Here is a 12,139-nt window from a genome sequence, read left to right as displayed (position 1 = left end):
GACAGAATGCGCTCGAGCAAGAAGTATGAAAAGTAGGTGATTTTTGACCCATGATAATGATGCATAAAAGAGGAAAGAAAATAAACACTAGCCACTAAGGAAATAAAAAAAAAAAAAAAAAAAAATCTGCCCATCCTAGATGCGCCCCGCCGAAGAAGAAATAAATATATACAAAGAATTGAAAGAAAAGAAGAGAAGAGAAATGCATCCCCCAACCAGCCATGAAAATTGAGAGAAGAAAATAAGTAAAAAGAAATGAAAAAGAAAAAAACACCCGCTACCGCTACCACAGATGCAGATAGAAATAGAATCGCCCAGTTAATAATAACCCCCATAAAATTTTTAACAACGAAAACCACATGCCAAAACCAAAACGAGAAACCAATATCATATGTGCGTGTACTCAATACTCAATCCTCAAAAGAAGCGATGCCCGACCCCCGGGCCCCGCCTCGAACTCTCCGCCTCCTCCTCCGCCAACCAACTCTGCTCATGCCTCATCCTACTGCCTCTCCTCTCCTCCGACGCCCTCTTCGCCCGATCCCTAATCTTCCTCATCTCCAGCTCGAGCTCCGCCGCCGTCATATTCGACGTCTCGCTCGTCTCCGTCAGTATCGTGCTCGCACCAATACTCCTCCTGTCCGGCACCACCGCCAACGGCTCTGGCGTGTTGCGCGGTGTATACTGGCGCGCGGGCGTGGGCGAGAGCCCTGTTGTGGAGCGGGTGATGGTGTTGATGGTGTTTAACGACGAGATTGTGGATGGCACTGAGAGGACCGACATCTTTGAGTTCGACCCGGAGCGGGACATGAGCGTTGGCAGGAACAGCTGGCCGCTGGCGACGTCTTCTGGGTCTGGAGGGATGGGCGGGAGCTGCGGGTAGTTCTTTTGGCGGGAGGGCCCGAAGGCGGATGTGCGGACTCTTGGGGCTGTTGCGAACTTTGGTGGTGAGGTGGGCTCGATGGGGATGTTTCTGTCCTTGCGGCGGAGTGGACGGGAGGGGGATGAGGGGGTAGGGGAGGAGGGGACGATAGGCGGTGGGGGTGGCGGTGGGGGTGTTGAGTGTTTCGAGGGCACGGGTGGCGGGGCGGGGTCGAGGTCTAGGACGCTCCTGCCGTTCCACGAGAGCCTGTGACCGTGGCCGTAGCTCTTGACGGATTGCCCTGCGGACTTGTCGGTACCGGAGGAGATTGTGGAGATCCTGGATGGCTGCGAAGACGATGATTTCGAGTTCCGTGAGGTGCCAAACCCGCCAAACGCCGCCCAGGCAGGCGGACTTGGGAGGGGATCGGGTGTATTGACGTTCTCGATGTGGACGGGAGACGGCGACTTCTGCTCCTTCTTTGAGCGGCTGTACTGCGACGAGATGTGGTCCGAGAGGTTTGTCCCGTCGTGCAGCTGCGTGTACGAGAACCGGTTTGACGTCCGATGCGATGAGCGGAACGACGACCGCTTCGACGCCGACTCGCCGGGGATGTTCGCTCGCACTAGGGCCGTCACGTTCGGATACCGCAGCGCAATGGCAGCTGGTACCGCTGGGGGCGGTGACAGCGACTTGAAGACGCCATTGTCTCCGCTGTAGGGCGAGAAGTCGCGCGCAGTCGACAGCTCTGTCTCGTCCGGCGACACGGGCGACAGGTTCGTGTCCAGCTCCAGCGCCGTGGTCGGCCTCGCCGAAGATGTCCTCAGCGGTACATTCTTCGTGTTGACCACGGGGTAGCTGTGTCTCTTCGACTCCCTCTTCTTCTCCTTTGCTGCTGCCTTTGCAGCGCTGTTATTGCGCGAGTGGCCGCTGCCACTCGCACGGTCGGTGTAGAAGTCGTTTGACAGCGGGTTGCCCATGATGCGCTCAATCTTGCCAATGACCGGCGCCGCACCTTCGTCCTGCTGCTGCTGCCCGGGCCCATTCCACACGCTGTAGCCCTGCCCAAATACCACACCCCGCTCAACTCCGTCGTCGCCCGACCGCCGGCTCCGGCGGAAGCCCTGCTCAACAATGTCCCGTGCCTCCTGGTGGGAGTGCGCCGCGCGAGGTACCGGGCTGATCACATCCTCCGCATCGCGACCGCCGCCTCCTCCACCACCACCACCACCACCACCGCCAACGCTGCTACTCGCGCCGCTCCGCCGATACTTGCCAGTCTTGGTGTCGGCTGCGGCGGTGGCATTTGCTGCCTCCTCATCCTGCTTCTCGGCGTCCGCTTGGTTCTGCCGTCGCTTCTTGTACGCACGGATAAAGATGATCACTGCGCCAATGAATGTTATAAGAACAAGAAGTGCAATAACCGTGACTGACGGCACGATGACTTTTGGGGAGACTGACGAGGATGCCGCGCCGCTGTCGGAGGGCATGATGATGCCTGTGTATCTTCTTCTTCTTCTACTTCCTCTACTCGGTCCAAGCCCAAGCTCGATGTTCCTTCCTCTTCTTCCTGCGGTATGGGCGGGAGCGGAGCTGTGGGGTTATAAACCGATGTGACGCCGGAAGCCCTCAGGGAAGTGGTCGTGGAGGAGGCCCTCTGATTGACAATCCAAGACCTTGCCGATCCTCCTGCCCCTGTTCCTGTTCCTGTTCCCGTTCCTGATCCTGATCCTGTTCTTGCTCCTGTCCTTACTCCTGCGCCTGTATAACTCGTCCTAGGGCCGCCCTTGTTCTTCTTCCCACTCCCAGCACTGGTATGCCCGCGCCGCCGCCTCCGTTCCCGCACCACAAGCGTCGGAGACAATCGCCGCCTATGAACCGCGCCCACAACAACGACCAAGACCGCCTTCTTCTTTTTGTTCTTCTTCCTGAGGTGCTCTTGTCTCTGGCCGCCGCGCAAGAGATCGACCAAGCAGCAGTAGCGGATGAATGCCGATTTCTTAGGGATACTACTAAGGGTAGTAGTAGACTCTGCTTTTGGATCCTTCTTCTTTTGAAGACGGGGAGGAGGATTACCACCTGGATGCTGATGATGTGAACCTGAGCGTAGACGTGAACTTGAACGTGCAGGACTGGCAAAAGGCATCTGGCGCTGGCAGTGTCACCATAAAAAGTGAGTTTTGATTGCCGGACGCACGCTCGATCGATTGTGGGGGGGGGGGGGGGGGGTAGGAATTATGACAGAGCAGGGCTACTAGCTAGCTAGCATTGACAGGTGGGCAACAAAGAATATATAAATAAATAAATAAATAAATAAAAGGCACCACCGGCTGAATATAAGGGTAGTCGCGGCGGCGGCAGCAACAAGAGAAACGAAGAATATATACCCAGTGCAGTGCTGTGCAAGGGGGGGGGGGGGGTGGGGAGGGAAGTGGAGACCGATATGTCGGTATGAAGACAACACAAGAAAAAAAAAAGAGGAAGCCAAAAAAGATGGGAGGGAAGGCGGGGTAGATAAAAAGAAATTGCTCTCCAAAGAGTAAATAAAATTCCAACACCACGCACCTCACCCTCCTCTTCATGTAGGTACCTATCCGGCCAGGACACACTCTCTCATGATCAACCACCCATATCGGTGCGAGATCATAAAACAGTACAAGGCCAAGATACGGAACAGCTGCATGGAGGAGGAGGAGGGCAGTCAACAAAATCGGCAAGGAGGCCGGCGGAATGCACTGTAAGATGCCCTACATACAGATAGTATGTATACTCTGCATTTGCGAGAAGGGGTAAGGGACGGGGGAAGGGTGCTTGCTGGTGCTGAAGGTGGTGGTGGGGGAAGATTATCTGCATCTTGAGCAGGGATGCCTGAAGAAGTAAATAATAATTCACTTACTACCGGTAATAGAATATGAAGCGCAAAAAGCGGTGGTTGCAAAGCAACTGTATGAATACGAAAGTGAAAAAAAAGTCGTGATGGTGTTGTCGGTCGTGATGTAGGTGCAAGGGTCAGTTACTCTATCATGGTAGAGTGATTGTACCTGGGTAGCACGGACTATCCCATCTCGTCATTGCCTGCCAGGGCACCCTTTCCAACTTCGTCCAGATGCCTGAAACCTTCCTTGTATAATTTTCCCGCGGATTAAACCGAAAATCTTACAATATTGTAGTGTTTACTTCAGGAGCCGAGAGTCAGAAAGCGGGATTGGATATACCTAGTTGGCATTTTTTCGCTACCAAGCACTCGTTTCCTTACACGGCCACTTATTATTAGCCAGGTCGATGATTGCCATGCTCACATGCTGAGTTCCAAAAAGGGGGGGGGGGGGGGGGGGGGGGTAGAAATGATCAAAAAGTAAGTTCTTTGCTTCACCGACCACTGGTTTATGACGTTTACGCATGCAAACTCTAACTAGATTGCTAGTAGTTCGTGCCCAGACGGTTTATGTTGATATCTGCACATATTCCTGGACGCATATGTACTCGCCAAAAAATAAAGTCTGTGGATGAATTAAGTACCTGGCCTAATGGTTGCGTTGCAACGGTACTTAGTTCATCCACAGACTTTATTTTTTGGCGAGTAGAGTACCGGGTGCTTTAGACGACGTTGAGTCGTGTCCCTCTTCTAGGTAGCGCTGCGTGAGTCCACCGGTAGAGTGCACATGTGAGTACAAGCTTGGAGCTGAAAAGCGTACGGCACATACATGTAGTATTCGTTGCAAGAGTACATAACTTGTACTTACTGTCTAATAATATAATATCGTGTATTTCTGCCCCGAGTCCTAAAGAACTACATGTATGTAACTGCCTGTCGAATCTGTGCATTGATTCATCTGCATTCAGGCTGCCGTCAAAAAACCAAACTCAAATTAGCCACAAAAAGTACTGTGAACAACGTTTCTCCAAGTCTCAAGAAAGCGCCAATCATGACTGACAAAAGCCACCAATAATCGAGACGAACGGGCGACCGCAGAGCCTCAATACGGCTGATCTGCGCTAATAGATAAAGTCTAGCCTGGTTAAGGATCCTTAACGTCAAACGTCCACTAACGGTCCGGCAGTTTTTTGTTAGGAGCTAGATAGATGAGAACCTTCTCGCTTCCCTTCTCGAGCAATTTAATTACTCTACGCTGCCATCGTCTGCCGAATTGACAAAACGCTCTAACCAACTATTTTGAGCACCTTTCGATATGGCTGAAGAAGGCTGAAGTGGCTGGGGTGGAAACTGGGATCCCCCATCTTCACTTGGTCTGAGGGAGTTATATCTCGAAACGCTATGTGTGAGATACTCTATATGCACTGCGCTCGAGCTTTTGTCAGTATGTATGTTGTCAAAAGAAGTAAATAATAGAAAATAAAAAAAGTGTCTTATGCCCAGGAGTGAATAAGACGTATCGCCTTAACATCTGAATCAATCGGGACCAGACCTTGCTTGAGAGCGGTCACTGGAACCCCTGGCGAGGGTCGCCGCTACTTTCGGAATGTCGGCGTCTGTCGCGCTAGGTCCCGTCGGTGGCTTTACCCGTGGTGCTAGCTGTGGATGAGCGAAGGGGGTAGCGACGTTTCATAAATTCACTTGCTTGTTTTGTCAATCGCCTTTTCTGCTTCAATTGGGCAAGTGGATATTGGGATCCTGGACGCTCATCATGGAGATAGGAATGTCGAACCCATTCCACAGCACGAATAGTGGTTTCATAACAGCCCCAACGCCCTTCCCCGTGACTCAAATTTATCGGCCCGACTCACACTGATACTCATCTCCAGTTAACGTTGCTCTGTTTCCTTTGATCTAATTTGTAATGGCTGAGAGGGTAGTGTTCTGAGAATGGGAATCTCGTACCTAGTATGGATCTCCTGGGATTCCCCTTGCTCACTTCTAGAATACCCATCCTAGAATTCCCATCAAAGTTACATCATCCACCTGCTTGGGCTACTCGTGCATGAACCCCTTCCCATGTTTGGGGCACCACTTCTAGAAGCTGATAAGAAATATTCCCGCCGGAAATAGGGACATCTGTCACGAAACAACCGAAACTGTGCTGTAAGGACCCAAGGCCGCGGAGTCGTGGCCTTCAAAATTTCTCGGCATTTCCGTTTGTTTAGGTTTGTAACACTCTCAAACTAGGTTCTAGGTAGAGATACTGAACTCAGATTTCTTACTTTTGGAATTTGATATACCTACGGACAATACTCCATTATGTGAGTATGTGCAAGTTTAATTAAAAAGATCTGTTTACAGCATATATCTGTGTAGCTCTGCAGCCAGCCAACAGAGCGAGTGAGAAAATGGGTGAGTGTTTTTGCTTGAAGAATCGTACGAGTTTTCTACCAGAATATACCACAACTTCTATGAACGGTTAGTTTGTGATGCACGTATTACAAGACTTCCCTACCATCTGTAGTTACACCCACCAGAATGTATGGGGTGATGTCTTACCTTTGGTACAATCTGGTAAGGTTCGAGTATACTGTAGGTAAGGAAATGTAGCTAGATCGACGTTGGCGTGAAACGGATTGTTTTGATGCGATCTGGACGGTAGTTGTAGTATGTGTGTCTCGATCCGACCATATAACAAGGCACATATAACAATAATTCCTCCATTTAAGGGTTAGCGTTGATTGCAATCCCCGAGATATCTACGGCACTGTTGAATTCCAGGAGAAGACTTACTTGCACATACACGTATATTCGAATTCGGTCACCCACATGAATGGATACGTGCGAATAGAAGGATGCTTAAGCTTCTCAGGGGTACTGTATCACCTATAAGAATAGAACAACCCCGCCAATCAAGGTTCCCACCAATCGTCTTTATGAAGCATTAAGGGTATCATCTCCGGTCGATACATATGGTACCATATTGAAACAGATCTCTTCTTTACCGTGGATGCGGCCAACCACTAATTACTTGGATCATGCCTTACGTTTACCCCCGTAATACCGTATACCGCACGGTACGGGGTACGATTAGACGTACATTTAAGTTTCTTGTTTTCTTCTGCCGGCTTCGGGACTCGTTAAATTCTTGTTGGATTTCTCAACATTAACGTATGATTATATTCGACCTCCGAGTGAGAGCGATCAGTTGTTAGCCTGCTCAAAGCATCCTTGGAGCGAAGCCAAGTGTCTCGGCAGATAAAGAAAAGCCCTGTCGAACTGAGCTTGTAGGCAGAGGCGAGAAGAAATGAAGCCGCTGGATCTACATTGTGCATATTAGCGTCGATCTTCCTTCTTCGATCTTGTGTGGTACAAAAATACCGTTTCGTGAAGCCCCGACTCTAGAAGGTTAAGATATCTAAGCAAGCTGAGTTATATCATACCATATTTATGATTTTTATTGAATCCAGAACTTTCATATAGTCTATTCTTGACCATCGGGGTTCCGACTTCAAACACCCATTGTCATATCGCTCTCCACTCGTAGAGTCCACGACGGTAAACGTATTATCTACCGGGGTATTTGGAATAGCTAGATGTGCTCAGTGGTTAAGAAAACCTATGAACCATTAGGAAACATAGGGATTCCGATGATGATGCTTCAAGTCTGTTTCATAGTTTCATAAACTATCACTCGAGTGGATCACTAAACAGGGTTGTATGCCACCTTCTGTAATCTTCGTGCGTTCTCAAGCTTATGGGAATCATACTCCCGTGGTTCCAAGTGGATAGGATCAACGTTCTACGCTAATCTATGCTAGATACATTAGTGGCTCATGTCGCAAATTTTTCTTGCCCAGATGGAACAGGTCACTTCCAGCAGATTTTGACGGCGATTCGAGCCCGCAGCCGCTGTATTCGACTATTAAAGTATCTCGCTTACCACGTGTACCACGTGCAGTACCAAAAACAGCCTATAACACCTCTGAAGATTACTGGCACCCACGCCGTAACTTGTAAGGTAAGGGATGAGCAACTTGCTGGAACTGCCCCCCGCTGTTATCCGGATAACTCAGCTGTGCCGCACAAGGGCAAGGAGGTGATTACACTCAAGAGTGCCACAGCCGATGGCATGCATGGATTTCTTCCGGATCAATTACCCGCTGTTCCTGTATCAAAACAGTGCACAGGTGCAGTTGTGTCTGGAAAAGAAAAAAGAAAAAAAAGAATACTAGGCATAGATTATCACTCGCTTCAAGGACAGGCTCTTTACCGACACTGTAATTTTCTTTAGCTTTTTCACTGGCAATGTCTTGAAGCAAGTGTAACTGTGAGATGGTACGATAATGATCCTATCCTGTTGTGCTTGGGGGCGGTTGGGCGGACTTACTTTCGATTCCAGACTTCCGTCATGATAGATCGTCTCCCTGGAATTCGGTCCATACACCGAGCCCTATCCATCATCCAACAACACTCAACTGTCTTCGGGGGATTTTGGACAGCACTTTGATGAACTTTGCTATTTCCTAATGAGTTGATGGGGCGGTGTGACTTCGGGATAGACTCGATGGAGAAGAGCAAAAAATAACCGTTTCTCGGTAGGAGGATTATCCTCGTAACAAGATATGTGGTTGTAATCTAAACAAGCCACCTGCCGTGTCTCCCGATGTAGCCACATATCTTATCCGTTAATATCTCTTTAGGACCTCGGCATGTAGACGTGGTGTCGAGTCATAGATCATGATCCAGTCACCACGAGCATCCCCGAAAACGTTTTTTCGGGGTTTTTGCGGTTCCCACCTCAGCTGGTGATTTTCAGCTGACCTCTCTGACTTCAAATATTGCCTACTGCTGGAGGTTGCCAGAGATTCATGACTCAACTCAGGACAAACACCCACCGGTTTGACTATCACGACCACAAATCCAGTCCGTTAGAGGGACGGGGTCCACTAACTATCCTCGTTTATAGATACGTTTACTTTGTCAGAGGACCCTATGTCTCTCACACTACATGGCTTTGAAACCCTTCTTTACCGATCTAGTCATTGACCCAAGTTTTCTAGCAAGTGGGGTCTCAAACAGGAGTTTCAAGCAGACACTGAACTACCAAACCGGCCTATTCAATGATTCCTACTTCAACCCACCTCCTCCCCCCCGTTCGTCGGCATCCAACGAACGACTATAACACCAGACACAGCAGGTACTCGTTTACATTGTAGCAGCCGTCAAGAGGATTGGAGCAGCCGTTTATTTAATGATGGCCACGAGACAAGACGAGATCAGATTGGCAGTGATTTCGTCTTGTACTGTCTATGAAAGAAATGGTCTCGGGAGTCTCGAGAAGTCCATTGCGAGATAATTGTAGTCTCGTATGCAATTGCTTAAGACAAGTAGAAATAATGCTCTCGTTGAGGATTATTGAAATTTGGGATAAACATATCTATCTGATGCAAGTTATTTGACCATGTACCGACTTGGCGAACTATTATTGGACTTGTATGGAGTATTTATATTAAGTGGTTAAAAAGTCTTGTATTATGTCTCGAGGCAAACCTCAGTCTTTTCTCAAGATATTGTCCCTCCAAACTCTCTTTATTGTCGGGTCTTGCAGGCAAGCTTCGAGACGATAGCTCGAGACATCCTATCTCGTGACCATCACTACGTTCATTTGGTGCAGCAGTATGTATAGTAGAATAGCCATCGACAAAGACAGGTCAATTTTACACCTTCGTTCATTTTACGTTCTCGAACTCGAGGCCTCGGGGTTTAGACTTTTGGGTTGCTTGGTGGATTGTGCTATAGAACGAGCACGTATCGCGCGACTATCCATCCCTCTGTACAGGCATCGTCCCGGCTTGAAAGTCTCGGCATCGAGCGATAGGGTATGAAGATTAAAGCCCATTCAGGTGCAGACCAAGCAATACTTAACAGATCGTTTACGCAATTCAAGAAAGCCTGGTAATAGTTGAACAAGGTATTTAGAGCTTATTCAAGAGTCTGAATTCTTCAACTTGTTAGGCCAGTTTGTTCACCGCCAATGACAGTGAAAGAAACTCAGATACAGACTTTGGTGAGCTTATATTCACAAAGATTATATTCTTTTTGAACTTATTTATGCTTCGGAAAACAAGCGGGTCTAGTAAATTGGGGTATTCAGGCCTCAAAATAGTTCCTCTAACGCATGTATATGCACAACTCCTCAAGTTATCTCTGATTCACTAGTCTTGAGTTGGAGTACTGAAGCCCGATACACTAGAAATTTCCGGTAACTTCAATTTGCGAATTTACCAATATATTAGTCCTAGGCCGGATCGGACCAATCGACAGGAGCCCTGGTGTAACAACAGTAATTGTAACAGTTGTTCAAAGTTATTTCAGCATTAACAGGAGCACAGCATAAGATAGTTATATAAAGGTACTAACAACAAGAACCTCGGTGTATACATTGGAGCTTCGGCCTATATTATTATTAACTAAGACTTCCATAGTCCATCCCGTCCGTCCAAAGGTTTGTAAGGACTATCTTGGCTGGACGAGTGTAATTCCGCAGTCCAATGCAGTCCGATGCAGTCCAACTCTCTCCAATGCAGTCCAATGCAGTCCAATGTAGTCCAATGTAGTCCAATGTAGTCCGAATGCAGTCCAATGCAGTCCGATGCAGTCCGATGCAGTCCAAAGCAGTCTGACACAGTCCAATTCTCTCAAATGCAGTCCAATGCAGTCCGACGCAGTCCGACGCAGTCCGATGCAGTCCAACTCTCTCCAATGCAGTCCGATGCAGTCCAACTCTCTCCAATGCAGTCCGACGAAGTCTAACTTTCTCCAATGCAGTCCGAATGTAGTCCAATGCAGTCCGGTGCAGTCCAATGCAGTCCGGTGCAGTCCAATGCAGTCCAATGAAGTCCAATCCAGTCCGGTGCAGTCCAATGCAGTCCGTCCTAATTTTTGGACTTAGTCTACCTGGGTCGGTATAGTCGGCCGCAGTCGGATAGAACCACTACCCGGGGCCCCAGGCGTTGCTAGTACTCGAGGGAGATGAAAGTATCGGAGAATGCAGGTTTCAGATCTACGAATGTCTGCGCGCGCTGAGCATCCAATTACTGCCAAAAATGCCCGGGGACAAAGCTTCGCCTTGCCAGGTAAGTTTAAAGTACAAATATTTCGAGAGACTGTTGGTTCTACTGTTTAAAGTAAACGGATCTAGATCTAGATATATACCTCGATCCATTCAGAGATGATCATAGAGAGGTATAACGTAGGCCTCACTGGAATTTGTCAATTCTTCACCTTGCTTTCCCTCAAATCAAGACGAGATAGATTATTCTTTTACACTTACTCGCGCTATATAAGAACAGTAACCGGATGATCTTTTTCAAATAGGAAAAGAATCATAAGAACCACACCGAGCCTAAGCTTAAGGGTAGTAAGTGTGAAAGTCTTGTGGCCTACTCAATACCTCCTATGAGGGGCGAGGGCTGTCGGGCTATGAATAACAACGTCTAGCGAAGGAAAGTATGTAGCCTCGAGTAAATTATAATTATCAATTCGCTTTCTCTGCTTCACATAAAAAAGAACAAAAAGTACTGCAACCGGCGACCAAATCCAGTTACTACTCCCACCCCTGGCTTGAACCCCGGACCTTTGGTATCCTGAGAACAAACACTCGGTGTCTAGCCTGACGAGCAGTCTAACCACTAGACCACTCGCCCATGTTGTGTACTAGCTAGAAGTGATACTTAGCGGACTGGTGTGTGCCAAGATGAGTCGGAACCCCTAACCCTTCAGTTCCGATGTTCAACCACAATCTAGAGAGAACCATTCACACCTTGGCGGCTCGTCGTGACCTGAGCCTCTCTCTCCTCTCTTCGATAACCATACGTTACATGATCATGGGATGATACTACATACTATTTTCAATCTCAGACACATGATAGTTGAGTTACAATCATGACTTATCACTCGCCAGCCAAAGCAGTCATCCTCAGCACCTACCGAACTCTCCATAGCCCGTAGCGACCATTACGGACAACTCTCGCAGCGAGTCTTAAGCACCATCAAGAACTTTCATTAGCGATGATGTGAGTCGGAGTCTTCCAGCCTCGAGAAACAGCATCAGCACACACGGGAAGCACTCCGCACCAAAGCCGGTTCCAGCGGCACCGGTTCCAGCGGCACCGGTTCCAGCGGCACCGGCCATTTGGGAATGGGAGGTCACTCGGATAGCCGGCGAGGTAAATCGGCTCATCTCCATTGCTAGTGGGCCATTGTTGGTAGAATCAGAGGGTCCATAGATCCGGCTATCTATCTCTCTGCTTCCCCGGGTGCGGAGGTTTTATATGGCAGGGCTCATGTTTCCGTGCTTATACGGCACGCGGTGAAGCTTTCATACAGTCGAGTAC

At 48.7% G+C, this 12,139-nt stretch overlaps 3 protein-coding genes across 3 annotated transcripts; 1 reads left to right on the top strand and 2 right to left on the bottom strand.

Moving 5' to 3' along the window:
- Positions 1–417: 417 nt before the first annotated feature.
- On the bottom strand, positions 418–2,352 carry H6S33_004249 (uncharacterized protein; the record flags this gene model as incomplete). The annotated part of the gene is made up of 1 exon (XM_044835964.1): positions 418–2,352. The coding sequence occupies one exon, from the start codon at positions 2,350–2,352 to the stop codon at positions 418–420; it is 1,935 nt and encodes a 644-aa protein (XP_044690987.1).
- Positions 2,353–2,678: 326 nt separating this feature from the next.
- On the top strand, positions 2,679–3,046 carry H6S33_004248 (uncharacterized protein; the record flags this gene model as incomplete). Its single annotated transcript, XM_044835963.1, has 2 exons — positions 2,679–2,880; positions 2,973–3,046. 2 exons carry the CDS (start codon positions 2,679–2,681, stop codon positions 3,044–3,046), a joined length of 276 nt encoding a protein of 91 aa, XP_044690986.1.
- An 8,738-nt stretch (positions 3,047–11,784) lies between these two features.
- On the bottom strand, positions 11,785–11,937 carry H6S33_004247 (uncharacterized protein; the record flags this gene model as incomplete). Its single annotated transcript, XM_044835962.1, has 1 exon — positions 11,785–11,937. The coding sequence occupies one exon, from the start codon at positions 11,935–11,937 to the stop codon at positions 11,785–11,787; it is 153 nt and encodes a 50-aa protein (XP_044690985.1).
- Positions 11,938–12,139: the final 202 nt, after the last annotated feature.

The sequence above is a fragment of the Morchella sextelata genome (assembly GCF_020137385.1).
Source record: "Morchella sextelata strain SCLS chromosome Unknown scls_17, whole genome shotgun sequence".
Classification (NCBI taxonomy): Eukaryota; Fungi; Ascomycota; class Pezizomycetes; order Pezizales; family Morchellaceae; genus Morchella; species Morchella sextelata.
The sequence above is the reverse complement of the archived record's forward strand: the minus strand, read 5'-3'. Positions and strand labels throughout refer to the sequence as shown.